This window comes from Candida theae (genome assembly GCF_024610275.1).
Source record: "Candida theae strain CBS 12239 chromosome Unknown scaffold1, whole genome shotgun sequence".
In the NCBI taxonomy this organism is placed as follows: Eukaryota; Fungi; Ascomycota; class Pichiomycetes; order Serinales; family Debaryomycetaceae; genus Lodderomyces; species Lodderomyces theae.
In genome coordinates, this window is record NW_026261439.1 from 479,264 (window position 1) to 505,992 (window position 26,729).

Here is a 26,729-nt window from a genome sequence, read left to right on the forward strand (position 1 = left end):
GTAGTTTATACAAAATCTATAATGTTCCTATTTAATAAAATATATACCGTATGAAATGAAATGAAATGAACTAATTCCCTAGCTTCTAGAGCTTGTGAAATGATTTTATTATATCTTGACAAATAAGCTAGGTCAGCTCATGCCAACGTTTCTGTGGCCACCACTGCCGTTCATACTAAGCCCTCCATCGTCATCGCTCCACATTTCATAGTCGTTCACGTACTCGTCATCAAAATTGTCATTATTGCCTGTGAAAATTTGGCTGTTGCGCTCGCTTTCGTGACCTGAAATAGGACTGGGGTCAATCCCATCAGCTTGTGTTATTCGTGCACCACCACTTGAATTGTGCCTGACATGGTGTAGTGGGATGGAGGTTTCGTGATAGTTTGGTATTGGGTGGGTTTCCCCCTGATTTGAGTCACGATCCTGCGTGCGAGACATCATAGCCCTTTCTTCTGAACCTTCAGAATTTGTCAGTGTGAAATACTCCTTTAAGCTATCATCCGACCTCTCCTCCACATGGTTGATTGTCGTTTGACCTGTGAACTTGCTGATTATCCAATCCACAAAATTGCCTAGATTGATAGCTTTCCTGGCTGAGTCGTTATTTTTGAAACTAACAATATCTTCATAACTTATTCTCCTTCCAAGAACATTCATAAGTTCACATCTCTTCTCAAGAATCCAAATATTGTAAATCCATTCCCAAATAATTGTCAACAAAATGACGTCTATCAAGCATGGAATAAGAACCAACCATGTTCTTACCAACCACCGCTTTCTGAATAGTGATATGTAAAGAATGTTCAAGACAATGTTCAAGACAAAGAAAAACCAAACCAAGATGGCCAAAGGTAGCAACTTCCTTGAATAGCATATTTTCCGTGGATTCTTAACAATGGTTGTGTAATATGCAAGCACACCAAGAAACCAAAAAATCACCACTAGCCTCAAAGCAGTACATGCAATATCCCAACGATAATATAATGAGAAATTTTCAAACTCCTGATTTATGTAATCTCGCGTGGTGAACTGGACTTGAAAGTATACGTAAACGGCAATATACGCTCCCATAATTATGAAGTTGATAATTAAAGTAGCAAACTTGTACTTTACTCGTACTAGTCGTTGAATAATTTGGAACCAAGACAGCATAGTGAACGCCTGCGTCAAAATCGTCAATATACGATAAACATTGTTGTCGTAAAGCTTATAATTTAAATTAATAATGTCCAAGTTATCGTCATAATATTCAACTTCAGCTGCTTTAGTTAGTCTGTCAAGTAACACACTGGTAAATATGGCATAAAAGATTGTCGTGACTTGAGCCAACCATGGCTTTTTCCTATGTTTCTGAGTCAAATACAACAACAAACTTAACATCCAACTGGACACACACGAACCACATAGCGTGAAAAGGAGGGCAATAAAAGTATCACCGTTATCTCGTTCATTATATGGACTTGTGCTGAATTTGTATGAAAAACCATCTTGTAGACTGTATTGTGAGGTCATGTTCTCGTACTCCGAAACTAACTCAATAAGACGCGGAATAGAGCAGTTGGTGATGAAGTATGCTGGTAGCATTTCGTGAAGGTCAGTTGCATTGTTCCATGATTGATTATAATGGTCAAGTAGTTTTATGGTGCCGTTGGTCAATGAGTAAACCGAACAGTTGATGGGTATATTGCTGTGCAGTAGATATGCGAGTGAATTATTCCCCATCGCTGGATCCAAAGGGGGTGTATAACTTTCAAACGACATAGCAGAAACATTTGCAAAAAAAGGATGAGTAAAGGCCTTGTCTTTTATACTTCTCTGTATAATTTTGGATGTGCAAAAAAAATACGCTTGGCTCTGCTTTTCTTTGTTCAAGAAAATAATCAAATTTGGCTTTCACTTTTTTCTTTTTCTTTTTATTTTATTTTATTTTGTTTTTTTTTTATTTTGTTTTCTTTCTTTCCCCCGTCTGCAAAACATAGGATGTTATAAGAAGTACAATCGAAAGGTTGGGGGTACTACAATTATGGTATAGACGACTTAGCTATACAAGTCTATGTAATATGATGTGAGACTTCTACTTTGGCACATAGTCACACCTCAGTATATCACATGTGATGTAAGGCACAAACTGTATTGGTAAAATTTTCTTGGTTATTTTCTCTCCTCTCTTCAAATTTTTCTTGTCGGTCATATCTTTTGTAGTTTCGCTGTTGTATCTCCGTTTCACGTGCAGCTTTCAATTTTCATTTAGTTTATTCGGATAATTTTCCAGAAAGCAAAAAAACAGGTCTTTCCCACCGGTTTACAATCAGCGTGCACAGCAGAAGACAAGGAGAAAGATATCGTTGCACAGCGACAATAATTATTTCAATTTGACAATGTCTTTGGGTAATGGCAATGACTTGTCGCCGAACTTACAAGCACTAGACCTTAATAGCCAGCAACACCCTCAGTCAAACAAAAAGAGATCAAGAAGAGCATTTCACACAAACTTTAATTCTCCAGTGACAACAGCAGCACCAACGGCAGCCCCTACATCAGTACCCACAACCACACCAAACTTTTTTCAGGCCCCACGTTTAGATGATGTGCCCGATTTGCAAGCTGCAGCCGGACATGTTCCGTCTCAATCTCAACCCATCTCGATGAGTTACGAGTCACCTAATGTTCAACAATCTGTGCCGTCATTACAAGCACATAGATACTTACAACAAAAGGAATATGATACACCCAACGAGGACGGAAACTACAAGTCTTTTCTCACATTTTCTGAAACGGTTCCACCGGATGCAGGAGTGCAATTCCATTTCACAGACCAGGGTACCGCATCGTCCAAGTATATGCGCTCCACGATGTATTATGTCCCGGAGTCAGAAAAATTGAGACTGGCAACAAAGTTACCCGTTGCAGTCACAATCAGACCATTTGCTCCACTCTTGGAGACCGAGGAGCCTGTACCGACGGTTGATTTTCAAAATGATATCAATCCTGAGGCTACATCGACCGATGATGACCCATTGAGTAAAGGTCCCTTGAGATGTCACAGATGCCGGGCTTATGTAAATGCATCAATGCAATTTACTCATAACCAAAGGTTTATTTGTAATATTTGCCAATTTGCCAACAATGAAGTGCCCCCTGAATATGCCTCGGCACTTGACGCTAGAGGCTTTAGAATTGACAAGTTCGTACGTCCAGAATTGCACAAGAGTGTGTACGATATGCGTGTTCCAAAGGAGTACAACTTTGGAGGCAGCAAGAAAGATCCGGATCAATTTCATATCGTGTTTATGGTTGATATCACGGAAAATAGCATCAAACAGAACCTACCAGTCTTGGTTAGTGAGTCCATAAGAGCCACGTTATATGATTACAATGATGGCACAGCTGAAAATACAGCTCCTTACAAAATAGCCATTATGGCTTTTGACAAAAAATTACACTTTTTCAACTTGTCTGCAAATCTCGAAAGAACACAAATATCAATTTCGTCCGACCTCGATGATCCTTTTGTTCCATTTGACGAAGGTTTGTTTGCCGATCCCCAAGAGAGCCGACTTGTCATAGAGGATGCATTGAACTATCTTGAGCAATTATGCAACTCTGAGACCCGAGTATTTGATCTGGAGCCGTGCTTTGCTGTTGCTTGTAAGACTGCAGCGTTATGCTTGGAAATGCACGGTGGGGGTAAAATCGTCTCTGTTTTGTCGAACCTTCCTTCTTGGGGTCCTGGAGGATTGAAATATAAGGACAACAAAGCAGTCGGTAGAACTCCGGCGCCAGAGGTGGAAAGGAAAATATTTTTACCCGACAACGAGTATTATAAAAACTTGACCAAAGAGTTTGTTGAAAAGAGTGTTGGCTTGGATCTTCACATCGCATCTCATACGTCAGTTGATCTCTCCAATATTGGTTTCTTGGTTTCAGCAACTGGAGGAGAGTTGACACGTTGGCCAAACCTACATTACGAGAGAGACGGCCGTTTGTTTATTGCAAAGTTCAAAAACTCAGTTGCAAAGACAACTGGATATCAAGGACAATTGAAATTGCGTTGTTCCAATGGGTTGCAAGTTATAGATTACTACGGGACTTCTTCGTCTGTAAGGGATGCTAGTATTTTGGGGTCCGTGCAAGATCCCGTGGTTCCAGTATTGAATAAGGACCATACGTTTACTGTATTGCTTCAGTATGATGGGACATTGAGCCGGAAGTTGGACTGCCATTTTCAAGCTGCATTGCTTTATACTGACATCTATGGCCAACGGAAAGTTCGAGTCATTAATTTGGTTTTGGCAGTGACTAACAAGTTGGAAGATGTGTTTCATTTTGCTGATGAAAATGCCATAGTTGCTACCTTGGTAAGAGACTCCCTCAATTTCGTTGGTCAGCAAACTTTGGCCTCCTTGCGAGAGTCTCTCAATACGAGATTGGTTGACGTTTTCTCCCAGTATCGAGCAATGACTGAATACGGCCACAACCGTGCCAAGGTAATGAATAATAATTTACTATTTCCAGACTCGTTAAAGCATTTGCCAATTTATATTTTGAGTTTTTTGAAGACACATGCGATCAACGCATCCACCGGATTATCCGCAGACGCAAGATTGGTTGATTTGTTCAATATGTTGAATATGCCATTGGAGAGATTGATGTATCATTTGTATCCCGCATTGACTGAGCTACACACGTTGACTCCAGAAGAGGGAATTATAGACGAAGCAACAGGATTCACCCTTGTCCCCCAGTATAAGGACTTGACGATGAAGAGTTTGGATAGGGGAGTGTATATCCTATGCGACGGCATTAGGGTATACGTTTGGATTGATCCCGAAGCAAATATCATGTTGATAAAAGACGTGTTTGGTGATCAGTACGAAAGCGTTGATGAGATTGATGCTTTCATTGATGAGTTGCCCGATTTACCATCAGAAATCTCCCAGCAAGCCCGTAAATTAGTACAGTTCTTCAACAAGCACATTGTTGGTGTTGATTCTTTGTCAATTCAAATTGTTCGCAAGGGCATTGATGGATCTGAGTTTACTTTCAAAGAGCTATTGCGAGAAGATGCATTTGGAGGCGCTATGAAGGCTACAAATGGAATAGGTTTTGCAGAATATCTCACGAGTTTACATAAGGCTATCAAAGTCCAATTGGAGAGTGACAAAGCATCACAAACAATCCGACAATCGATATCCAGTGTCGAACATGATACGGGGACTTTGGCACAAAGACTTATAAACTTTTGAATCATGGTTGAGTGATTAGCATTAAACGAGTATTTAGAAATCAACTAAACTCCATACACTGGCCACTGCCTCTTTACTCTCGGAAGACCCGTTCTTCAAAACCAAAAGACATGCGGACTTTAGCTCATCCGATTTGAGGCTCGTGAGTTGTGATTCGTCTTTGTTGGCTAATGCGTATACCAAATTCACCAATAAGAACGATATTGGGTTGATCAAGTCATCTTGTGACACTTGCTCTCTAATTATACTGATGATTGTTTCCAACAATTTGTTAAAGAATGGTTTGGATTCAACGAGAACATCTGCAATGACATCAAAATTTGTGGCATTGACCAAAAACCCCGCAATCACAGCCTGTAGTCTCAAATTGTCCGAGTCCAACAACTTCACAACGATCTCCAACCTCTGTTTATTTGCAAGTTGTTCAATGTTGAAAAATTTAGCCAATAAAATCGGTTCACTGATCAAATTATTCAAAAGCTCAAATGAGGCTATTTGGATATGGTCTTTCAGAACAATTAGTTCATCGATGTAGGGAGCAATTTGCGATACAAGTAATTTTCTTGTCTCCGAGTTTTCCGTGGCGGCGATATTGGTCAAAGCTAGCAACGACTCATAACCATCCAATAAAGTCACTTCGTGCAAGTATGATTGTTTTGTATTGAAAGGGTCAGAAGCGACAGGACCAAGTAGCTCAACAAGGAAAGGAACTGCGGACTTGACATCATATTTTTGAAATGAGGTTTGGGGATCAACACATATCAACAACCGCGCCAAGCTCCTCAAGGCTTTGAATCTTTGATCAAGGGTTTCTCCTCCACCTATATTGGATGGCACGGCAACGACTCTATGTCCTGTCTTTTCAATGGTACTGTTGCTCACCAAGAAATTCATGATAAGCACCAAAGCACCCTGTTTGACAAGAGCTACACGCACGCTCTTTGCCTGGTCCGTCGACAAGTTAAAAATTATGCTTAATATCTGGTTAAAGTTATTCTTACTCGATGATTGGTAGGTTTTGATGGCACTCAATTTGGAAATAATCTCATATTGCTCAACCAACTGTTTATTGAAAAGTTTGACGTTGTCTTGATTTTCTTCGTTGCTGTTGGAGCCCATCTGTGGTGCTGATACGTTTTTTAACTTTTTAGCTGTACTTTGTGAGTCAGGCTGCTTAAGTTCCGTGATGTTGGATAAAAGAGACAAAATGCCGAACTGTACCGACGTATTAATAGATTCCTTAGTTGAGCAAGTGTGCAAGATTTCAATCAATTTTTCAACAAAAGATACATCCATCCTGATCATATCTCGAACCTGCCAAAACAAACTCAAGTATACAAGACCTTCTAAAGAATACTCGATATATTCAAAGTCATCACCCTCAGTTACGTAAAGAAGTAAGTCTTTGGCGAGGTTTGTAACCTTCAATTTTGATTTCTGCTCTGCTTGTAGAAACGTCCATAGTTTGGCCACACTCAACGCAGATAAAATTCGTATGCGAACCTGCGAGGACAGCAATAAATTCAGCAATTGCGAGTAGTAGTGTCGAATTGTGAATGAACGACAATTGTCCAAAACTGAAGATGCTGCAATACATTTCAATACAGGTACCATTGACACATTACGTTCGCCTTGGTTTGAAAATGCATTCTGAATGTGCTGCTTAGTGGATGCATTTGCATAAATGGTTGAGCAAATCTGCGGGAGAATTGGGAAACAGACTTCAAGAGTCACCATAAAGTTTTGCAAGTCAGCATCGTTCAATGTTTGCTCATCCAGCTGCAATTGTAAATACTCCTTCACTATATCAACAGTTTCCTGTTTACTCAAATCCAAATCTTGAACCAATATGACAAGAACAGCATTGTTGATCTCTTTGTTACCTCCGATAAAGGTCAACAACAAATTCAAGTGCTGAGCATTTGTGATTTTGAATTGAGTAATGACTGAAATGTACACCTTTAAATAGTAAGTTTTGAGCCTGGATGACTTTATCAATATACCACGAATAGCAGATAAGATGCTCATAACGACTGACTTGTAAGATTCGTTACCATGCTTTATCAATTTGACTAATATTGTTCCTGACTTGTCATTCAAAAGTTGCAAGAATAGCAATACTTGGGTTGGATTGTCTACCAACTGCTGCGAAAGAGTTTGAAAGTTATTATCTTTGGTGTCCTGTAGATTTATCCGCAACTGCTTTTTCTGCTCCTCATCGTACTTATCGCCATTCGCCACGTCTATCCCAGTATCAGTCAACTTCAAGTTGTTGAGGTTCTTGACAAGTTCGTTTTCCGACATTTCGTAAGGTAGACAGAATGATCCAGAATCCAAACAACGGAACGAAAAACAAGCCAAAAAAAAAAATAAAATAAAAAATAAAATAAAAAAAATATATAAAAAAAAATTCAACCGTTGATGACAAACACTTATCAACTTTGGAATTGATCTTCATCATGGATACATCATCGGTACTTGATAAATACACGCAAGATCTCTCCAACTTACCGTTGGAAATACGACATTTACTTGAAGAAATCAAGAATAAGGATATTCACGCAGCTGAACTTCGAAAGCAATGTCAAGCGAAAGACAACCAGATCCACAAATTCATAAGAGCTAATGGCACACTCGCAAAGCACCCCAAGGAGCAGCTGTTGTATAACAAGATAGAGGAGGATGTGAAGCAGCTTAAAAAGATTCAGAAAGAAAAGATACTACTTGCAAACACTGCGTTATTTTTAGTCTCGAAGCACCTTTTCAATTTTGAAACAGACATCACCAAACTAGAACGAGATGAGCTCTTGCCCCCGCTCGATGCTCCAGTAGATGTACAGAAAACTAGAAAGGACGAATACTTGAATGCTTTGAACGGCCTTTCGGATACGTTGTCGGCAACTCCAACCCCACGAAACGCATTGTCAGTGACTCCGGCAGCGGAGCCAGTGAAGAAGGGACAAAAGCGGAAAGCTGCCAACAAAGGAGTTGTTTCTGTGGGATCTACACCCGCAGCTACAGCAAACAGGGCAACCAAAAGATTGCGTTCAGAAGAAGTGGAAGACACACTTGGCTATGATGCTGGATCATTGGCGCTAAGTGGGTCTACAGCTGATATACCAACGAACATGGATGGTCCCCAGGGAGAAGATGCAGACAACAAGCTTTATTGTTTTTGTCAAAGAGTATCTTTTGGTGAGATGATTGGGTGTGATAATGATGATTGTAAGTATGAATGGTTTCATTGGAGCTGTGTGGGGATTACCGCCGCTCCCGGGCCAGATGATATATGGTACTGTCCTGATTGCAGACAGAGGAAAAAGAAGAAGAAGGCGTAATCTATTTGGTGTAAGCGGCTGTGTTATTCAGGACGTGTTGATTTACACTGTCGCGCAGAAACGTGACATGCTTGAGGATGCGAGTACAACCGGCTCTTCGACAGATGGGAAAGAGTTGCAAATGGTGAGTCAATGCAATTATGTCATGACATTTTTTGTTGTATCATATGGAGTGGTTAAGAACTTCAAGGTTTATAATATCTTAGATTGGTATATGAGCCCCCTTAAATACGAGTTTGTGTCATATTCCAATTTTTTCTTAGGAGCTATGTTTCCTTTTTCTTTTTTTTTTTTCTTTTTTTTTCTTTTTTTTTTGATTTTGATTTTGATTTTAATTTTTAATTTCACTTTCCCTGTTTGCCTGATTTTCTCAAAGTAAACAAAAGTTTGGCTTGATTTATAGTACCCATTCAGCCCCTTTCTCGATCCGCCTGGACCCTTCCCCAGCATTCATACACATTCGTTTACATACCATGAAGAAAGTTGCCATATTGACTCTTTTTTGCAGTTATTGCTTAGCAGCCGATGCAGTTGCAGCAGCAGTAGCTGATACCGCAGCTGCTAATACTGCCACTGCCAACACCGCTACCGCTAATACTGCCACTGCTAATACGGCTACTACAGCTGCAACTACCGCACCTGGAGCTGTCGCTGCAGCCGCTAATACAGCCACTACTGGAGCTACAACCGCCAATACCGCCACTACTGGTACTGGTACTGATACAGCAGCAACCAAGGCAGCAACCACAACCCCTGCTGCTGCTGCTGCAGGCGCTGCTACTGATACTGCAACTACTGGTGCTGCAACAACAGGAGTAACTACCGGCACCGCGAAAACCGGAACAGCTACCACGGGAACAGCCACAACTCCAGCCGGTGCAGCCGCCACCACGCCTGCAACAGAGACAGACACCACAGGGGCAGCTACAACTCCAGCAGGGGCCGCGGCTACTACAGGTACTACAGGTACAACAGGGACCACGAAAGCCACCACAACTCCAGCCGGTGCAGCCGCGACCACTCCTACAACAGCTACCACAGGAACAACTACAACCCCAGCAGGTGCAGCAGCAGCAGACACTGCAGCCACTGCAGCCACTGCGGCAACTGGTGCTACTGACAGCTCAAACGATAGCACAGCCGTCGACGATACCACCAAGAGTCTTTCATTTGTTACAACAAGAGTTATGAGGTCAACTGCGTCGAGTGATAGTCAAGGCTCGTCCACAAATTCAGGCTCCGTGAGTAGTCAGTCTGGAAATGGTGGATCTTATTTGGCAGCAAGCCCATTTTTACTCTGTTTGTTTTACTTTAGTTCAATCATTTTATAGATACCCAAATACATTTTCCGTGTGCATTATTAAAGGTTATTTTAAATTTTTTTTTTTTTTATAGATCATCAAACCTTCATCAACAGAGCCAGGAGCAGTACAAATCAAAGATGCTCAGATGTGGACAGGTTGGGCTAAGATCGCGAGTGAATCACTTTTTTTCTACCCGGTTCCTTTCGTCACGAACTTCGTACGAGTATATCAATGACTATGACACGCTACACAGAAAAGTGAAAGCATCGCTCCCGAGTAATCCCACCAACAAAGAGATTGTTGAAGCAATTTCTTCCATCAAAAACCTCCAACCTGCATATCCACTACAGGATCAACTAGAATCAAATTCCATTTTATCACAGCAGTCCAAGAATTTAATAGACGAAGTATTTGCAAACAAGACGGTCGATTTTTCACCTCAGTTGTTGAAGCAACTTTTGCTTTTAAACTTACCCTCAACATTGAATCTCAAACTCATCAATGAATACTACAAGCTTAATCCGGACCCACAAACTATTATAGATAGACTGGTTGCACTTATTCCGCTTCGAAACGCATTGTATAATGCCGACTTTCAAAGAGCTATAAAGATATCTGACGTTACTGTTGGTCACCCAAATTATATCGCGCACCAAGGTAACATTCTCAAAAGCGGTATCGTCAAACTTATATCAACCGCGGCGGCAATAACCATTTTTACCAAATTTGGTGTTACATCTATGATTGATGCTGGGATCTTGCCTCCGTCATGGGACCATTTAGGAGCAATCAATTCGATTTTGTTGACATACATCATAAACTCAAGCTTTTTTGTTGCTATTGTTAAGTTTGGCCGACAACTCATTAGCTCGGGAGGTGACTACTTAACGTGGCAGCGAGGGTCATTCTATTCGCATTGGTTCAAGCATGCAGATGAAATGTTGTTCAACTCCAAGATCGTTGAGGCTGATAGGAGCTTGAACAATGGAGAGTCCAATCCAGCTATCACTGAGGAGATTTGTCGACCTGCACCGGAGATCCGCAGTAATGTAGATACTTTGAATCCGGGGTACGATCGTGAGGGTCACAAAATTAGATTGATGCAGCTCAAGGATGATTTAGAGAAATTGAAATTTCAAGCTTATTGGATGACCGGAGGTGATGGCTTCGAGTGGGTGGAGCCTGATCAAGATCCAGCGGAAATTCAGTGGAGAGAGCACTTGGAAAAATACAACAAGCCAGCATTGAATGAAGCTGATAGAGATGCGTTGAAATGGGCAGACGACTTGATCAGAGAGAGGTCTTGAAGAAAGAAGCAAGAAAAGCTGTATATAGAATATATATAATTCGGAATGCTATAAGTTTTCATGACTTGACGTCTGGCTGTTTTGGTGACCTTTCACGGCATTGACTTCTTCTTCTTCTTCTTCTTCTTCTTCTTTGGGCAATGCGTACCTTGGTATTAGCCTTATATCGTAATCAGTTTCCAACTTGAGTTCGTCCCAGGGCTCAAAATTGAGCCAAACCATTTCAAACTCGTCATCATCATCAATCGTATGCGTCCCCAATGTTATACTTGGCTTGGCAAAGTTGTCATTTACCAAGTTGCTTTTCCCTTCCAATATCAAGTCAAGTCTCTCGGCTTTGTTTAGCTCGTTAACGTCTTTCAATTCATTGTTCAACATGTGCTCAAATCGCTGGTCGTTATTGTCCTTCAACTTTGCATGTATCTCGTTGTACTTGCCTCTGGTGTTTAACTGCTCCAAAAGACCTGACCCGGTGCCACGGTTTCCGGTGTTTAATACGTTATTCTTTTCTCCTAGCTCAATTGACAAATTACGGAATCCTTCGGGCTCTTCCAATTCTTGACTAACATTTTCAAACCAATTGTGCAATAGTTCTGTCCATTTCTTGAGCGACATTGGCTGGTAGTATCTGTAAGCCCCAAACCACAAGCTTGGCTTATCGCCATTCTTAATGGCAACTTTCCTGTAGTGTTGTGCTTCCTCATACCATGGATCATACGGCAACAACATTCGAGAAATTTCCAACCCACTTCCAAATATCACGGTTGAGCCAACTGCAGCAAAGACGACCAGCTTGAATATGGAGCCACTTCTCACGGATCGTGGGGGGCCGTTTGGCACTGCCACAAGTCGATGTCTAAGTTGATTTCTGGCAAATTTAAAACATCCGACACCCAAGACAAATTGTAAACCAATCATTGCGCAAAGTGCTGGACGATTATCTGGAGACGGGGTGAATGGACCCCATATCAAGCCAACACTGGGGTTATGCGGTATGAGCGACTTGGGGTTGGGTATTACAATAGTAGTCGCCTCTGAGGCGGAGGATGATGAAGTTGAGAGGGGATTGGTAGGGTTGCTAGTCACGTTCTTTTTGTTGTTGGCTTTGCCCTTGGATTCACCTCGGTCGTTGTTATCGTCATTAGGGGGCGGTATGTAGACTCCCATAGCTATGTTTCGTAGGAGTAGTGTGGGGTGGCGTTTAATTCTTTGCTAAGGTTAGCCTTCGTGTATACAATGAGAGGCTGCTGAAATTTCTACTAGTTTGGTAGCGTGTCAGATCATGCACTGGAAGCAAATAGAAGAAGTCAAAAGCAAGTTGAAAGCTAACTGACAGAGTTTAATGGCAGAGTTTCGACGGAGGTGTCTTCTTTTGCACTTATTGTCGGCATTGAATCTTTGCAAATACCTATACAAATTGATTCCCTTTTCCTTAGTTATATGCTTGCATTATAATAGTACGGAAGTAAAAGTTACAGTTATTTTTTGGCCTGACACACAGTTGGAGCAGATGTAGACCCCACCCTCCTAGGCTTCATTTCCATACAAGTCTTCTTTCAAATCGATACCCAATTCCTTTCTGATGTCCTTCAACTCTTCCAAGTAAGCAGCGTATTGTTCTGGAGTTTCCACCTTGTGTTTCAACGCTTCGAAAGTTCTGACGGCAGTTGGGTAGTCGTTTACTCGTCTGCATGCTTGCAATGCTTTTTCAATAACAACTGGGGCTGGAACCAAATCGTAAGAAAATACATTGTTTAAAATTCTTTGAACTTCGAACAAATCGTAAGCGTCTTCAAATTCCTTTTCGTATCTAAGATAAAATGTTAGTAACGGTTATAGTAAGAGAGTGCGTCTCTCTGTAATACATACCTAGCTGTAAATTCTTCAAAAGTTTCATCTTGGTGATCAGAGGAGTACGATCTGACGCTTTGTTGGAAAGTTGGTCTGGCAATTGGAGCCAATCTCATGGCGTTTGAGATTCTTGGAGTCTGGACTGCCAATCTTGATCTTAATGCTGAACGAATGGTTGAAGATATCATGCTGGAATAAATAGTGATAATGGAACTAGGACTACGAGATGATTTTGCAGTATCGTTGGTGTTTGAGGCGAATGTAAAACTACCGAATTATTGTTGAAGTTTGAATGAATGGGTTCCGCAAACTGTATTCTCTATTGGCTAGTGTTAACGATCAATTCACTGTTGCAATCAAATGGGCGTTGTGAGCTTGTAGTGTTTCTGTCCATTCTATTGGTAACAATTTTTTTTTTCCAGCTCTCAAAATAGAAAAAAATGTAAGAAAAGAGAGAAGATATTGGTAGCATCATCAGTGTACAGTATGGTAAAATCATTTACCATAACAATTATTGGACAAAATAGTACATTTGAGAGACGCTATATGCAGGATAACGCACATTTCATGAGATTGATAGGCAGTAATTTGGTTTTCAAAAGATCATATGATCTCAGATGCATATCTTGTGGTTCACCTGGCACATCATAATTTGTCTAAAGCAGATTGGTAAAGGTAGACAGTGCTTTCAAGTAGTTAGGGAGAGATAAACTTGGGGACATATGTTTCCATATCGGAATGGGGATAATTCGTAGCATATGGAAAAAAGTATTCAAGCTGCATGCGTATTGCCTAAAGCTCTTGATAAACCACAAATTCGACACTCAACTTCTTTACTTCTCGTGAAGGTGTACTAGTCATGTGCTCTGTTGTTGTCCTATTCAGTCCTATTCAGGACGTTGGAGCTGGCATTGCTGTAGCAAAGGTGAACTTTTATGCACCAAATTGACACACTTTGCACGACCTTATTCGCCTTGTTGTGGTTTTCATCAATCTCGTCACTTTCAGCAATTAAGTAATCGTTTTGTCAGCATTCAAATCACCCACGACTTCACTTTGCAGCCAAAATATAATCACAGCCCTGACCAGTATCGACATGAATTACGCTAATTGGCAGACAAAGAACGAGGATCTTCATCAACACCACCACCAGCAGCAGCAACAGCAGCAACAACACCAAAACACTTTAGCTTTTAGGTCACTGGAATCAATCTCTGTGAATGAAAAGTCACCAATCATTGAGACTTCTTCCAGTATTGATGGCGCCACAACGGACCCGGAGCTATCGAGAGAATCTAATAATCTGAAATACAATCCAAAGCAGATATCCTCATTCACCAAACGAGCAGAGCAAAATAGAAATGCCCAAAGGGCTTTCAGGCAAAGAAGAGGGAAGTATGTTCAAGATTTGGAGAAGAAGGTACAAGAGATCGATGAGTTGAAAGTAAAGATTGAAAACTTAAATAACGAAAATGTCCAGTTGAAGGACTATGTCATGGTTTTGCAAAGGAAAGTCATCGAGTTGACTCAGGGAAAAGATTTGGTTCAACTGCACCACGATTCGTTATCGGACCCATTTAGTTCTAAATAATGTTTATTCTTTATATGTAATTTGATTGATGGACAGTTGTGATGTTGACGCGGTTGCGTTTGTAGTACTCTGAAGAGTGTTTTTTTATTTTTTTTTTTATCACCATGTTCCCCTACGTCTTCTTCGTTTGGTTCTCAGCGCCAGACAAATGAGAGAGAGAAAAAAAATAAAAAAATTTTTGAAAAATCTCGAATCAGTACAATTGCAGAAGTGCAAGATATTACTACCCACATCATGAAGAGCACAGGGACAAGCTTGAGAAGTACTTTTCTACTTCTAAGAAGACGTCAGAGCACTAAAGTCAATGGAGTCTGGACCAACTTTTCCGAAAGAGCTGCATCATTGCAGCTAAACAATGAACATATCAAGGAGACCTTGTTTGGGGAAGGAAATCCGGAAGAGGGCCCCGCGTCATTGATCAACCAAGAGGATAGATCAGCATACCACTCTCCTGTTGCTATAGATGAAACTTTCCAAATGGCGTACAAGATTTTGGAGAGAGACGCTGAATCGAAGTATCAAGTTGTGCATCGTTTGAAGAAATCTCTTGCAAATACGACATCAGATAAAGATGCATTGGCTCTCAGGAACCAGATCGACAAGTATTTGGTAGATGCTGAGATTGAAAACCCCGAAGTTTTATACAATGCCGAATTTATGGACCCCGAACATTTGGACAAGTCACAACCAGTATACAGACATTTGTTGAAGGAAAAATGGGAGAATTATGACTTGCTAGTGACCATGCAAAGATTAGAACAGCTACATGTTATTCCCGATACTCTTCCCACGCTAGTACCAAAGGCGGACGTGAAAATCAAATTTACGCACAATACAGATGAGCAGTTTAGCAAATGGGTGACTCCTGGTGCATTGTTGCCAGCTTTCGCTGTCTCGAAACCTCCAACAATACATGTTCAAGAGTTTGACCGAGTCGAAGGTAATAACAACTTGTACACCGTCTTATTAGTGAATCCAGATACGCCTGATTTGAGAACAAACTCGTTTACAACTACCTTACATTACGGTTTGAAAAATGTTGTGCTCAATAATGTCGATAATTCGATAAATATATCGAAATTGTTGACAGTGGGCCCAAAGATCACTTTCAAAGAGTATGTCCCATTAGCACCAGAGAAGAATGCCCCAGCTCAAAGAGCATGTTTGTGGGTTTTCAGGCAAACAAAAGAACTTGGTGATTTGGCCGAATCTAGTGAAAATTTCGACATTAGGGAATTTGCTGCTAACCATGGATTGACCGCTGTTGGAGCTCACGTCTGGAGACAAACATACGACAGAAGTGTGCCTGAAATCAGAAAGATGTACGGTCTTGGTGAAGGACGTGTTTATGAGAAGGCCAGGAGTATGGACCCGATAAATCTTTAACACCACATCGGAACCAAAGCTTGTATATAGAGTCCATAATTGGTCTATGTAGTGGTAAGAGTGCTTTCATCTCGTAATACCAACTTGTAATCTTTCGCCCAAGCGGCCTTTCCATTCGCTGCGATTTATGAAACTCGGATATTATCAAACGAAAAGAAAAAAAAAAAAAATTATAGTAATCTTCTAAATTACAACCAACTCAACTGTGATCTTATTCATACTACAACGCTAAGTTATATCACATGCAATAACCATTAACGTAACTAATGACAACTGAATTTGATGAGCGACGGAAAGAATTATTGGAGCTAAACTCAAAATCCTGGGCAGGAGAATATGAATTTCCTCTTGCAACCAAGTTGGATTCATCATTGAAGAAAAATTCAACATTCATCAAAAAGGTCAAAACTGGACTAAACCAGGAACAATACTCTAATGTGTTGAAGGACATCAGCTCCGTTTCGATAGAGAAGTATTTGTCAGAAGTTATTGTATCACTTGTGGAGGGATTATGCAAGGTTTCCAAAAATGATGAAATCAATGCAGCAGTGGAGGTTGTATCTGCATTACACCAGAGGTTTGGCAAACAGTTTACCGGTCATTTGTTGAATGAAATATTGGTTCTTTTGACGAACCCATCGCAAGCAGAAGTGGCAGAAAAGGAAGACTCATCTCGTTTATCCCGACAAAAGAATTTTATGCGTTTGATGGGAGAGTTTTATATCGTAGGTGCTTTGCATACGGGTGCCGACTTCTTGGATGTTTTGGACTCCAAAGTGATTAAAGGCTTTTCGTTAGATAAAAAGAGAAACGAACCATTATTGACTTTGTTGTTGAAGTATTTACTAAACTTTGAGCTAGAACTGGGAAGGAGCTTGAGTATAGTGCAATCGTTTTTGAAAAGATTTGGTCATATCATCTTTAGTGACAGTGAACTATTGCCTCTGGATACCAGGCGTGTGCTAAAGCAAATATTTTACATTTACACGGAGGCTGTCTTTGGCATCATGATGAAGGTCAAAAAGCAGGTGCAAAAACTAGATGTGCGTAACAAAAAGGCGTCCATAAGAACTGGGCGAATTCAGGAAGAGGAGCAATCTGAATTGGATGAAAAGATAAAGTTGTTTGAGCAATTTAAGAATGTTGCAACTTTTCTATCTCACGTGTGCAACTTGCCTTTGCCAGATGACTTGAACGATGAAGTGGAGGAAGGACACGAGAAGGACGCCTCTGTTGAAGTGGTAAAGCTGACTGCAAGTGCTGAAGACGATCAATCTGGCATTTGGGAGGACCTTAAGGAAAAAAACTTTTATATGGTCATTCCGCTGTTGGGTGAGTTATTGGAAGCCCACCCGGAAAGTTTGGAACATAAATCCGCGCAGTCCCATAAAGATGGAGAAAAGATTCAAGAGTTCTTGGACAGATTGAAAGATGTTAGGGGCAACAATTTGGAGCAGCTAGTTGTTGAGTTCAATAATTTGAACTTGAACAACAAAGCCACAAAGAACAGAATTATGCGATTTTTCATTGAGACGTCTACAGTGAATAATCTCAAGTATTACACCCGATTTTTGAAAATCAACGAGCTTAATTTATCCGAATTGATTGAGGAGTTGATTACATATTTGGATAAAGGGTTCCGATCTCAAATCCATCGAAATAAGCTTAACGTGAAGAACATTTTATTTTTCGTCGAACTAATCAAATTTAAAATGATACCAAAGCACGTTGTGTTTCACAAAATTCGCAGTTTGACGTTGAACATCACCTCGACAAATAACATCGAAATCTTGACTGTATTCTATGAACATGTGGGAAGGTTCTTGCTACACGATCCAGATAGCAAGGAGTTGATGCGAGAAATGATTGATTTGCTAAGGGAAAAGCTGAAGCAGTCAAACTTGAATGTAAATGACAAGTTGGCCATTAATAATTTGTTAATCACCGTCGAGCCTCCAGTCACAAAAGTACAGACATTTAGAACGGGCCCGGAGCTATCTCCAAAACAGATTTTTATACAAAAAATATTTAGAGAGGAGTTGAATCCAGGTACAAGGTCTCTTGTTGTGAAGCGATTCAGGGCCAAATTTTGTCAGCTTGGCAATGCTGAATACAAAACTATGCTCGATTGCTTCTCCAAGCCACATTTGGTAAACTACGACAATATCCCTACGCTTGCAAGAATTTTACTGGCGTTTGGAGAAAAGAACGAATCTTTGGTCGTTTGTTCTGTTGACACTGTACTCGAAGACATTATTCGTGGTTTGGAATTGAATGACTTTAGGATGAATAGAACTCGAATGGCGCAGGTAAAGTATTTGTCAGAGCTATATAACTCAAAGGTGATCAATTTCAGGCTCATTAATGATATGTTGTACCGAATCGTTTGCTATGGTCATCCTCAAAATCGACCATTGCCCGAAAATTGGGATGTTGAGATTGACTTGCCAAATAACTACTTCAGAGTTCAAATGTGTTGCTTGTTGTTATTATCGCTTAGATCCATATTTGTGGATACTGATGTTGGCAAAAGGAAATCGCCAACTCGTGCTGCAAGTATCAAGAAAAGAAATGATATCAACAAGGACCTTTTGGGTGTGTTTATGACATTCTTTCAGTACTACATGTACTGTAAAGAGTCGCCTTTCCCTGTGGATGTCAGATTCAAATTGGATGATTTATTCAAGAAATACAAGAGCATTGCTACAGTGAAAAGATACGACACTATACAAGAAGTACTTACAAGCTTGGGCGGCGCAATGCAGAAAAGGAAGGAAGCAGAGTCTTTGTTGTTGGAGGAGGAGGAGGAGGATGAAGTGGCAGAAATTGAAGCGAATAAGACAGCTATCTCTGCAAATGTCAGCTCAGACGAGGATAGTGGTGCTGACGATGATGACAATGATGATTATGATGATGATGATGATGACGGCGGTGAAGCAGAGGGAGACTTCGACGAGGATGATGAGGACGAAAGCGATGCTGAGGAGAGTGATGGCGATGGCGATAGTGACGATGAAGATAGTGGCGAGTCAGAGGAAGAAGAAGAAGAAGAAGAAGAAGATGATGATGATGACGAGGATTTATCCAGGGTTCCCTCTTCTGAAAATAATATTTCAGAGGCGGAACGGGCCAGAATTGAAGCCGAGCAGAAATTCCAAGAGGATTTGGATCGAGAATTTCAAAAAATTATGATTGAGTCGTATGGATCATCACAACAGCAACAACTACTGCTGCTGTTGCAGCTGCAGCTCCTGGCAACGCAACTGACTAAAGCGCCCTCTTTTAGACAGTCGCTCCCCCTTCCGAGTCAGCTTCGACTTTCAGAGAGATCCACTGGTGGTGGCGCTACAAAGCACGGAACCGTGGCATTTGGTTTGTTGACCAAGAATGGCAAAAACCAAAAAATCAAGCAACTCAATTTACCGTCTGATAATGTATTTGCTGAGTCTGTTGTTAGAGAGCAAGAAAACCGTAAACGCGACAAGGAAAGGATTATGAACCTTGCGTCGAGGATGGATGGCTGAGTTACAAGGGATGCGGTTGAATAAATATGTATTGAATAAGTAGTAAGCTGTACCCCCCCCTCAATTGTTCCATTTCGTTGACAACTCCATGGCAATGTGAAAGTCGTTATGCTCGACGGGATCCTCAATGGAAGTCTTGCAACGAGGACAGTACATATCTTGTAGTAGACTGTCGAGCAAATTGGCTGATTTTTTCTGCAATGTTTTGAAAATGTCTCTTTTGACTGGTTGGTTTGGCGGGCTTGCTCTTTTGCGTGATTTCAGATTCAATGTAGATTTGCTTTCGTTTTCCATATTCCCTCGTTCATAGTCGTGAAACAACTTTGAAATATTTTCCTTTTGTTCCAACGAAATCTTGTGTGGTTTTTTAATCACGGGCGGTGAAATCTTGTTGTCACTCTCAATTTTTCTCTTTTTGGAGACGGCATTGATTTCCATCAACTCTTTATTTGCTTGTGTCTTGCCCGTTTTTGCAAATGACTCGATCAATGCAGAATCATTCAATGCTACGAAATTCGAAATCGTTAGTGACAAATTATGCATATCCATGATTCTCACCAGTTTTGGATCCCTCGTGTACAACTCACGAGCAGAAGTTCCGTTGTTAAGTATACTTATATTTGAATTGAATTCCAAGTAATCGCGAAGTAATTGGAACCCACAATTCTTGATTGATTCTCTCATTCTCTCGATATCTTTGTAAAACAGTATTGGCATTTGTCTTGTTTGTCTTACAAATGATGCTGATCTTACTCCAATGGTAATTGTCTTTGGTCGTCGCAATACCCCCTTTTCCTTGTTTGAAAGTTTTGTCGTTGACAATTCCATTGACTCGTTATCCAAGTCGGCTAATCTGTTGCTCAAATCCCCCGAAAACACAGTTAGCCAATCATAAGCATCAGCCAACGACCAGCCCCTAGATCCAAGGAAGTTCTTTGTTGACATCATTGATTTGATCTCCACTTTATTTGTCAATTCAGAGGGATGGAGTCCACGAACTATCCTGTACAACTTTAACGCCAACTCCTGGTCCTCTTTGATTTCTTCTTTGATCATATTGAGATCATAATTTTCTCGAATGAATGCAATTGAGTTTCGATCTGGTGGTACTTCAAACCGGTTAATCAATTGTTCGCCCAATTTCCCTCCCATTCCAGTAAAATCAGTCAATTCAAAATTGTTCAAGAACCGGGTCAATGCACAGTTTCTGACAATGGTTTGGTCATCAGGTTTTTTGAACCCACCACCCAATTTCGCAACTAGTTTGTTTCGAGCTAAACCAGCCGAGGTCGTATATCCCAATTCATCATAGATTGCTTGCCGTAGGTCTAGCAACAACTCTGAGCCAATGGCGAGTACTACGTCATCCCAATCAGATATCTGTGGTGGTAGGGCATTCTGTGGGTCCGCTGTTTCCTTTTCTGACTCAATAACGGTTCCACGCCATTGTATATCTCGTGGAAGACTGCTAGGAATACTCGGTAGTATCTCATCGTCACTAGCATTTGAATTGCCACTTTTCAACTCCGGGAACTTGCTCAAGAGCATTTCATAAATAGGTCTTCCCAAATCAACATAACTTTCATCAACACTTGCCTTTTCCGCCAAGTCAAATTTGCTTTGAATAATCCGTAAAATCTTTCTACTCTCACGTCGATAATTGTCCAAACTAACTTTGTGATTTATGGGGTCCGGTTGGCCCTCTTCATATGCCCAATGCTTTTCACCCTTCTTGTAAACTCCAGCATGCGCACAGACCAAATCAGGGCATTTGGCCCTTGCCGATTCCACCGTGTCCATTCGATTGATTCCAAACTTACGCGCTGCATAACTTACAGCAATGATGGCCTTCCATTGTTGACACACCACTGGGACGTCCTCAGTAAGACCCAAACGGATCGTTTCAACTTGGGCAAAGAAGGCATTCAAGTCCACTAGAGCAATGGCTGATAATGGCAGTAGGTACGCGTACTTGGGGTTATTCAAGTCGCGCAAGTTCTTGTATGTGAATTGAGATTGTGGGTGTGGAGACGTTAGTAGTTGTGGTTGGTCTTGTGGTTTCTCGACTTTGACAGACATCCTTTGGAGGGGGGGAAGACCAGCTTGGTGTGTGATATACGTCTTGGGGACAAGTAGGGATGGATCGTAATTTTGAGGTTTAAAAAAAAGATTAATTCTTTTTTTTTTGGCAATACAATCTATAAATCACATCAAACTAGTGCTCTACATCTCGTATTTCTCACTAAAGAATTGGTAGCTGTGCTCTGTGGCCCATTTTCGTGAATCATTTATCAACCCATCTGGACCGCAAGCGATGATCCAAGCAGTACTGGGGTCGAATGTGAATGTTGGATTATTAATGGCGAAAATCTCATCCAATTTGGGTCTCCCTAATCTATAGCGTCCACCATTGGTTACTGAATCCTCATCAACATCATCTTTTGATTTCCCCTCGTTGATTTTGTCAGGATTAACTGGATTGGGAACTATAGGCTGTAACTCGATGTTATCTTTTAGTAGACCATGGTTCTCCACTTCATCCTCTTCTCCCCCCACTACAAAATCGGGCGTCGGTTGTTCAGTAACAGATTCTTGATTACCAATGCCGGTAACGTAAACTTGCACTTTGGATAGATCCAAGTGGTTGCAAATAAACAAATCATCTCTTTTCAGAATACACCAAATCAAATTCACAACCACAGATGGATTTGTTGCTTTCAAGTACTGATGAATCGGTAATCCAAAGGAGAGTCCTGACCCACCACAAAGAATACTCACTACTTGAGCTGTGTTGAGTAATGGTTGTGGTAATGAGCAGTATGGACCTGTCACCAAATAAGAAACTTGTGGGTCAAAGTTCAACAGAGTCTTTTTCTTGACCAATACTAGCGAAGTTGGTGAATCTTCATAAATGCAGGCGATTGTGAATGGATGAGTAGCCATCAACCAACATCGTATATCCAGAAATGAATAGTTGATCCTAATGTGACTTGCCGGTGACCAAACGGGGAAATTTAAGGGAAGTGGTATTTTAACAATTTGCAAAGATGAAGATGGTACATCAATTACTTTGGTTGAATTGACGTTATAGGCAGCAAATCTCAAATACATTTGGAATGCCAACAAGACGATTGCAAGTGTTGCAATTGGCCAGATACCGGGTCTGGCATGTAACGTGATCAAAAATACCATGGACCAGGACGTTATGTTATGGACAATATAAAACATGCGGTAAGACTTGCGTCTCATGTATCTAATAGACACCACAATGAGTGCAACAAAGGGAACTAGCACAACGATGCCCAAGAAATTCCAAAAGTTGAGAAATTTGGAACCTGATCCTTCAACTATCCATTTGATACCAAAGCTCAACCCATGTAGGGCCGAAAGCACAAATATGAGCCTCGATAGCCATTTGTGAAGGTTCAAGTTTTGTAAATAGTAACCTGGGTTTAGATTGGGTGAATTTGTGAAGCGTAGAATTAGGAAAATATTGAAGGGGATTAAACTATAGGCTATTCGACCTGACCTTTTGGCAATGGTAACGTACTCGGCGGAGATCGAGTGGATCTTGTGTTGTAATAGGAAAACAGCCACAACACTCCAAATCAACATGAGAAACCACGTTGGGGGGTGTTGTAGATACGTTAATGTTTTATTATGAACTCCGTTGCGCTTCCATTGTTGAATATAGATGAATTTGAAAAGTAGGAGATATAAAACTAGCACGGCAGATGCCCCAAGTACTATGTACCCATATTTGATGTTTATAAAGTGATGATCACCGTGTCTTGGTGCAATGTCAATCATGGAGGGAGGGGAAATTTGTGTGTGTGTGTGTGTGTGTGCAAGCATCATTCTCATATTGTTTATTTGTTGATTTTCATTTCCTATTTTTTTAGCGCAATACTTTAAAATGAAAGGGGTCACGTGATAACATATGATCAGCTAGATATCTATTTTTAGAATAGTTGAAAGTGTAGTCTGTATGGAAAGATCGATAGAGAGGTAGTTACTGGTGGGCGTGAAGGTGCGCCATGACTTCCATATAAAACTCTGCTTTTGCTCGGTACCTTGATGGTCAACGAAAAGGTTTGGAATTTACAACCACTTTGAAGCAAAACAATTGGTAAAATACTAACCTAGAATTATTTGGGTCCTTTGCAGATACTTCGGTTTAGAAACGTTCAAGGCCATTTCCATTTTGAAGATTGCCATGGTTCTGGACCCATCATGGTTTTATTTTCCGTCGTAAATTTGTAAAGCCAGGCGTTTTGAGTTCTCCACTTTTGAACTAATCAAATATGAATTACATTCATCAGTTTACTTTGGCTACATATACGAGAGAGAATATAAGGAAACGAGAAACCCGGATATTTGCCAACTTTTGATCAATTTTGAATTCTTTTAAAAATAAGAGCTTTAGCAGGGCTAGTGTTATATCTTCTGTCTCTCTGCTCCCCCCACTACCCCCTCGCCAACTTGTTAGTCTATTTAAAGAGTTGTGGTTTGTGCAATTAAGAGAAAAAAGAAATTTTTGGCTCGTAATTGCAAACCCACAGCAAAAGAAGACTAAAAAGACTAAACGATCGACCTCAACGAAGTAGGATCAAATACGATCACAAAATAGATTGAATGCTGTGTAATTTAGCTTCGAGTGCATGAGACTCCAGACCTTTTTGGAATCGAAACTCTAAACGTGATTTCGTCAAATAGTATCTCATTTAAAGTTTTCAATGTATTAGGTGCTGCTGGGAAAATAGAGTATAAGGTTTTTACAACGTCTTGGATCTGTACAATCACAATCTGAGACACGATAGAGGTGGCGATGGCTATTGTTTTAGTTTTTTTTTTTTTTTTATTCGTCATCCGGCTTGTAAGTTTTTGTTCACGAGTTGTTGATAATTTCCAAAATTTCACCAATACGCAAAGACTGACGTTTTCTTAAAATTTCGTCATTCATCTTTTTTCTATAAAGATAGACAAAACACCACAAAGATGTTACACCTTTAGGGAAATGGTTTGTTCCGGGAATGCATAATAAGCCACGAATGTGACTTTGACTGAAGAGAAGCGGAGAGACGAAAGAACAACCAAACAATCAACATGAAAGAAAATTTTTTTATTTTTTCATGTTGATTGAATTGAGTGAAATCTGCATGTTGACGCCCAAAAGAAGGAAGACGGGTAATATATACTCCAAGAACATTTTTTCTTTTTTTGTTTGACGTGTGATATCGTGTTTGGTATTACTATTTTGATACAGTGCCACTCTAAGAGACTCAAGTAGTGACGACTGTCGCAGATGTTTTCTAATACCACTTCCCGGCCGAGTATATATGAAAAGTTGGTTGTATGATTATAGTGCAATAGGAAACAAATAACGGATTTCATTGACCACGTGCAATTAGAAATGGAATTCAGTTTGTATCATAAAAGGTTTATCATTCATGTACGTCTTTCTCCTTACACAATTGTTGAATATTATGATATTCAAAACAGGCAAAACAATATAAACAAAGAAGATTCTCATTAATTATAATTCTCTCGAGGCAAGAAATGGGATGTCGTCATTCCGTAGAGATTTTTACCACAAAACACACAACAAATAACAACGTGTGCACAAACAGGCACCACACCGATAAATCACACAAAGCACAAGCTCTTGTAGTTGTGGATGTGCACAGTATCTAAAGAAAACAGAAGAAGAAAATCAATATGGCATGACCTTAGTTTGCGTAACGGTAAGAAGGGTTAAAAGGGATCAAAGTAGAAAAATAGACGAGGGTGTGGGAAAGGGATGGTAGAAGTTAATTCAAGAGTACACTCATTCATGAGTGAAAGAATGAATGGCGTAGCATAAAGTACTACTCTCTTATTTCTTTGGTGAAATTTATGACTCTGGAAAAATTCATATCCAATGCATGCAAGAAAAAAGAAACAAAAAACAAAAAAACAAAAATATATTTGTGTACTTAGACAAATTTCACAGTTTGTCTTAGACAAAACCTCTCCAGTCCATTGTGCACACAGACAATTGATTCAACCCTGAGGTAGGCTTAAAGGGTCCATTACATGGAGAAAGATAGCTGAGTAATTGGGACTAAATCTAGAACTTCCCTTTTCCTTCCCCTACGGTAGAAGTTACTTGTGAAACGAAAAAATACGCCAGTGGAAAGGTTTGAGGGCGCGGGGAGGGAGGGAGGGAGGGGGTCACTCTTCTATATGGCCCACATATATTCATTAGCCTCAAATTTAGCATCACCGCATAACTGTGGCCTCTTCCTCTCTCTTAAACATGCCCTTTTTTCAATGAAAAAGGTTCTCAAAATGTATTATTAGAAACTTCTAAACTTCATCTCTCCCCCTTTTGTCTTTTTTTTGTTTTTTTTTTTCCTTTATTTGGTGGTTCTCAACGGAATTGGAAAAGAAAGAAAGTTAAGCTAGAATGAATTCCGAATTCCGAAAATATAATAGATGTCAACCAATTGTTAGTAAAAACCATACTGAATGTGGAAGTATCTTCTTCCTACTGTGCATATATATGCACAATCTCTTAATAAAATTAGGAAATGATACAGACTCTGATGGTTTAGGCGCAATACATATAAATTTATTTTTTTCTTCTCTAACTTTGTGTACAAATATGTACCTTTTCTTAAATTGAGAGAGGAAGAAGAAGAAAAAAAGAAAAACTTCCCTGCATATAATTTGACTGTACTAGAATTAAACGGAGTTCAGATAGTCTAGACTAAAAACTGCTGCTGCTTACTCGGATTAGAGGATTGTGTATTGCAAGAAACTACAGAGCCATAAAGATTGCAAATGTGATTCTAGCTAGTACTCAATTCTTGCTTTGCTTTGTTTTGCAAGATCATAATGAGTGAGAGTGCGTGAACATAGTGCATCTCCACCCACCCTTGATATCAAATCTGATTTCTTATTGGAGAAAAAGGGTAGTTTCAAAGCCATAAACGTTTCAAGAAAACTATGTTGCAAAATCAACAAACAGAACGTGGAAAAACAATGTGGAAAAACAACGTGGAAAGACAACGTGGAAAGACAACGTGCTCAGTGAGCAGTTGAGGCTGAGTTATGTTTGAAGAGAGCAGACCCTCTCTCCCTTGGAATGAAACGTACCTGAGATGACGACATGAACACAGTTTATACTTTTTTCTT

The 26,729-nt window shown here is 40.3% G+C and overlaps 11 protein-coding genes across 11 annotated transcripts; 5 read left to right on the top strand and 6 right to left on the bottom strand. All coding sequences in view use genetic code 12, as the record gives it.

The window, feature by feature from the left end:
* Positions 1–132: 132 nt before the first annotated feature.
* DFG16 (Dfg16p) lies at positions 133–1,515 on the bottom strand (the record flags this gene model as incomplete). Its single annotated transcript, XM_051752763.1, has 1 exon — positions 133–1,515. One exon carries the CDS (start codon positions 1,513–1,515, stop codon positions 133–135), a length of 1,383 nt encoding a protein of 460 aa, XP_051608360.1.
* An 866-nt stretch (positions 1,516–2,381) lies between these two features.
* On the top strand, positions 2,382–5,249 carry KGF57_003353 (uncharacterized protein; the record flags this gene model as incomplete). The annotated part of the gene is made up of 1 exon (XM_051752764.1): positions 2,382–5,249. The coding sequence occupies one exon, from the start codon at positions 2,382–2,384 to the stop codon at positions 5,247–5,249; it is 2,868 nt and encodes a 955-aa protein (XP_051608361.1).
* A 33-nt stretch (positions 5,250–5,282) lies between these two features.
* On the bottom strand, positions 5,283–7,553 carry KGF57_003354 (uncharacterized protein; the record flags this gene model as incomplete). The annotated part of the gene is made up of 1 exon (XM_051752765.1): positions 5,283–7,553. The coding sequence occupies one exon, from the start codon at positions 7,551–7,553 to the stop codon at positions 5,283–5,285; it is 2,271 nt and encodes a 756-aa protein (XP_051608362.1).
* Positions 7,554–7,708: 155 nt separating this feature from the next.
* On the top strand, positions 7,709–11,198 carry KGF57_003355 (uncharacterized protein; the record flags this gene model as incomplete). Its single annotated transcript, XM_051752766.1, has 3 exons — positions 7,709–8,478; positions 9,096–9,890; positions 9,983–11,198. The coding sequence occupies 3 exons, from the start codon at positions 7,709–7,711 to the stop codon at positions 11,196–11,198; spliced, it is 2,781 nt and encodes a 926-aa protein (XP_051608363.1).
* Positions 11,199–11,246: 48 nt separating this feature from the next.
* KGF57_003356 (uncharacterized protein) lies at positions 11,247–12,365 on the bottom strand (the record flags this gene model as incomplete). The annotated part of the gene is made up of 1 exon (XM_051752767.1): positions 11,247–12,365. One exon carries the CDS (start codon positions 12,363–12,365, stop codon positions 11,247–11,249), a length of 1,119 nt encoding a protein of 372 aa, XP_051608364.1.
* Positions 12,366–12,725: 360 nt separating this feature from the next.
* On the bottom strand, positions 12,726–13,237 carry COX6 (cytochrome c oxidase subunit VI; the record flags this gene model as incomplete). Its single annotated transcript, XM_051752768.1, has 2 exons — positions 12,726–13,008; positions 13,068–13,237. 2 exons carry the CDS (start codon positions 13,235–13,237, stop codon positions 12,726–12,728), a joined length of 453 nt encoding a protein of 150 aa, XP_051608365.1.
* A 671-nt stretch (positions 13,238–13,908) lies between these two features.
* Positions 13,909–14,640, top strand: CAP4 (Cap4p; the record flags this gene model as incomplete). The annotated part of the gene is made up of 2 exons (XM_051752770.1): positions 13,909–13,974; positions 14,173–14,640. 2 exons carry the CDS (start codon positions 13,909–13,911, stop codon positions 14,638–14,640), a joined length of 534 nt encoding a protein of 177 aa, XP_051608366.1.
* A 234-nt stretch (positions 14,641–14,874) lies between these two features.
* On the top strand, positions 14,875–16,026 carry KGF57_003359 (mitochondrial 54S ribosomal protein mL38; the record flags this gene model as incomplete). Its single annotated transcript, XM_051752771.1, has 1 exon — positions 14,875–16,026. The coding sequence occupies one exon, from the start codon at positions 14,875–14,877 to the stop codon at positions 16,024–16,026; it is 1,152 nt and encodes a 383-aa protein (XP_051608367.1).
* A 266-nt stretch (positions 16,027–16,292) lies between these two features.
* On the top strand, positions 16,293–19,550 carry KGF57_003360 (uncharacterized protein; the record flags this gene model as incomplete). Its single annotated transcript, XM_051752772.1, has 1 exon — positions 16,293–19,550. One exon carries the CDS (start codon positions 16,293–16,295, stop codon positions 19,548–19,550), a length of 3,258 nt encoding a protein of 1,085 aa, XP_051608368.1.
* Positions 19,551–19,610: 60 nt separating this feature from the next.
* RAD32 (DNA-directed DNA polymerase eta) lies at positions 19,611–21,629 on the bottom strand (the record flags this gene model as incomplete). The annotated part of the gene is made up of 1 exon (XM_051752773.1): positions 19,611–21,629. The coding sequence occupies one exon, from the start codon at positions 21,627–21,629 to the stop codon at positions 19,611–19,613; it is 2,019 nt and encodes a 672-aa protein (XP_051608369.1).
* A 144-nt stretch (positions 21,630–21,773) lies between these two features.
* On the bottom strand, positions 21,774–23,360 carry KGF57_003362 (putative metalloreductase; the record flags this gene model as incomplete). Its single annotated transcript, XM_051752774.1, has 1 exon — positions 21,774–23,360. One exon carries the CDS (start codon positions 23,358–23,360, stop codon positions 21,774–21,776), a length of 1,587 nt encoding a protein of 528 aa, XP_051608370.1.
* Between the last annotated feature and the right edge of the window lie 3,369 nt (positions 23,361–26,729).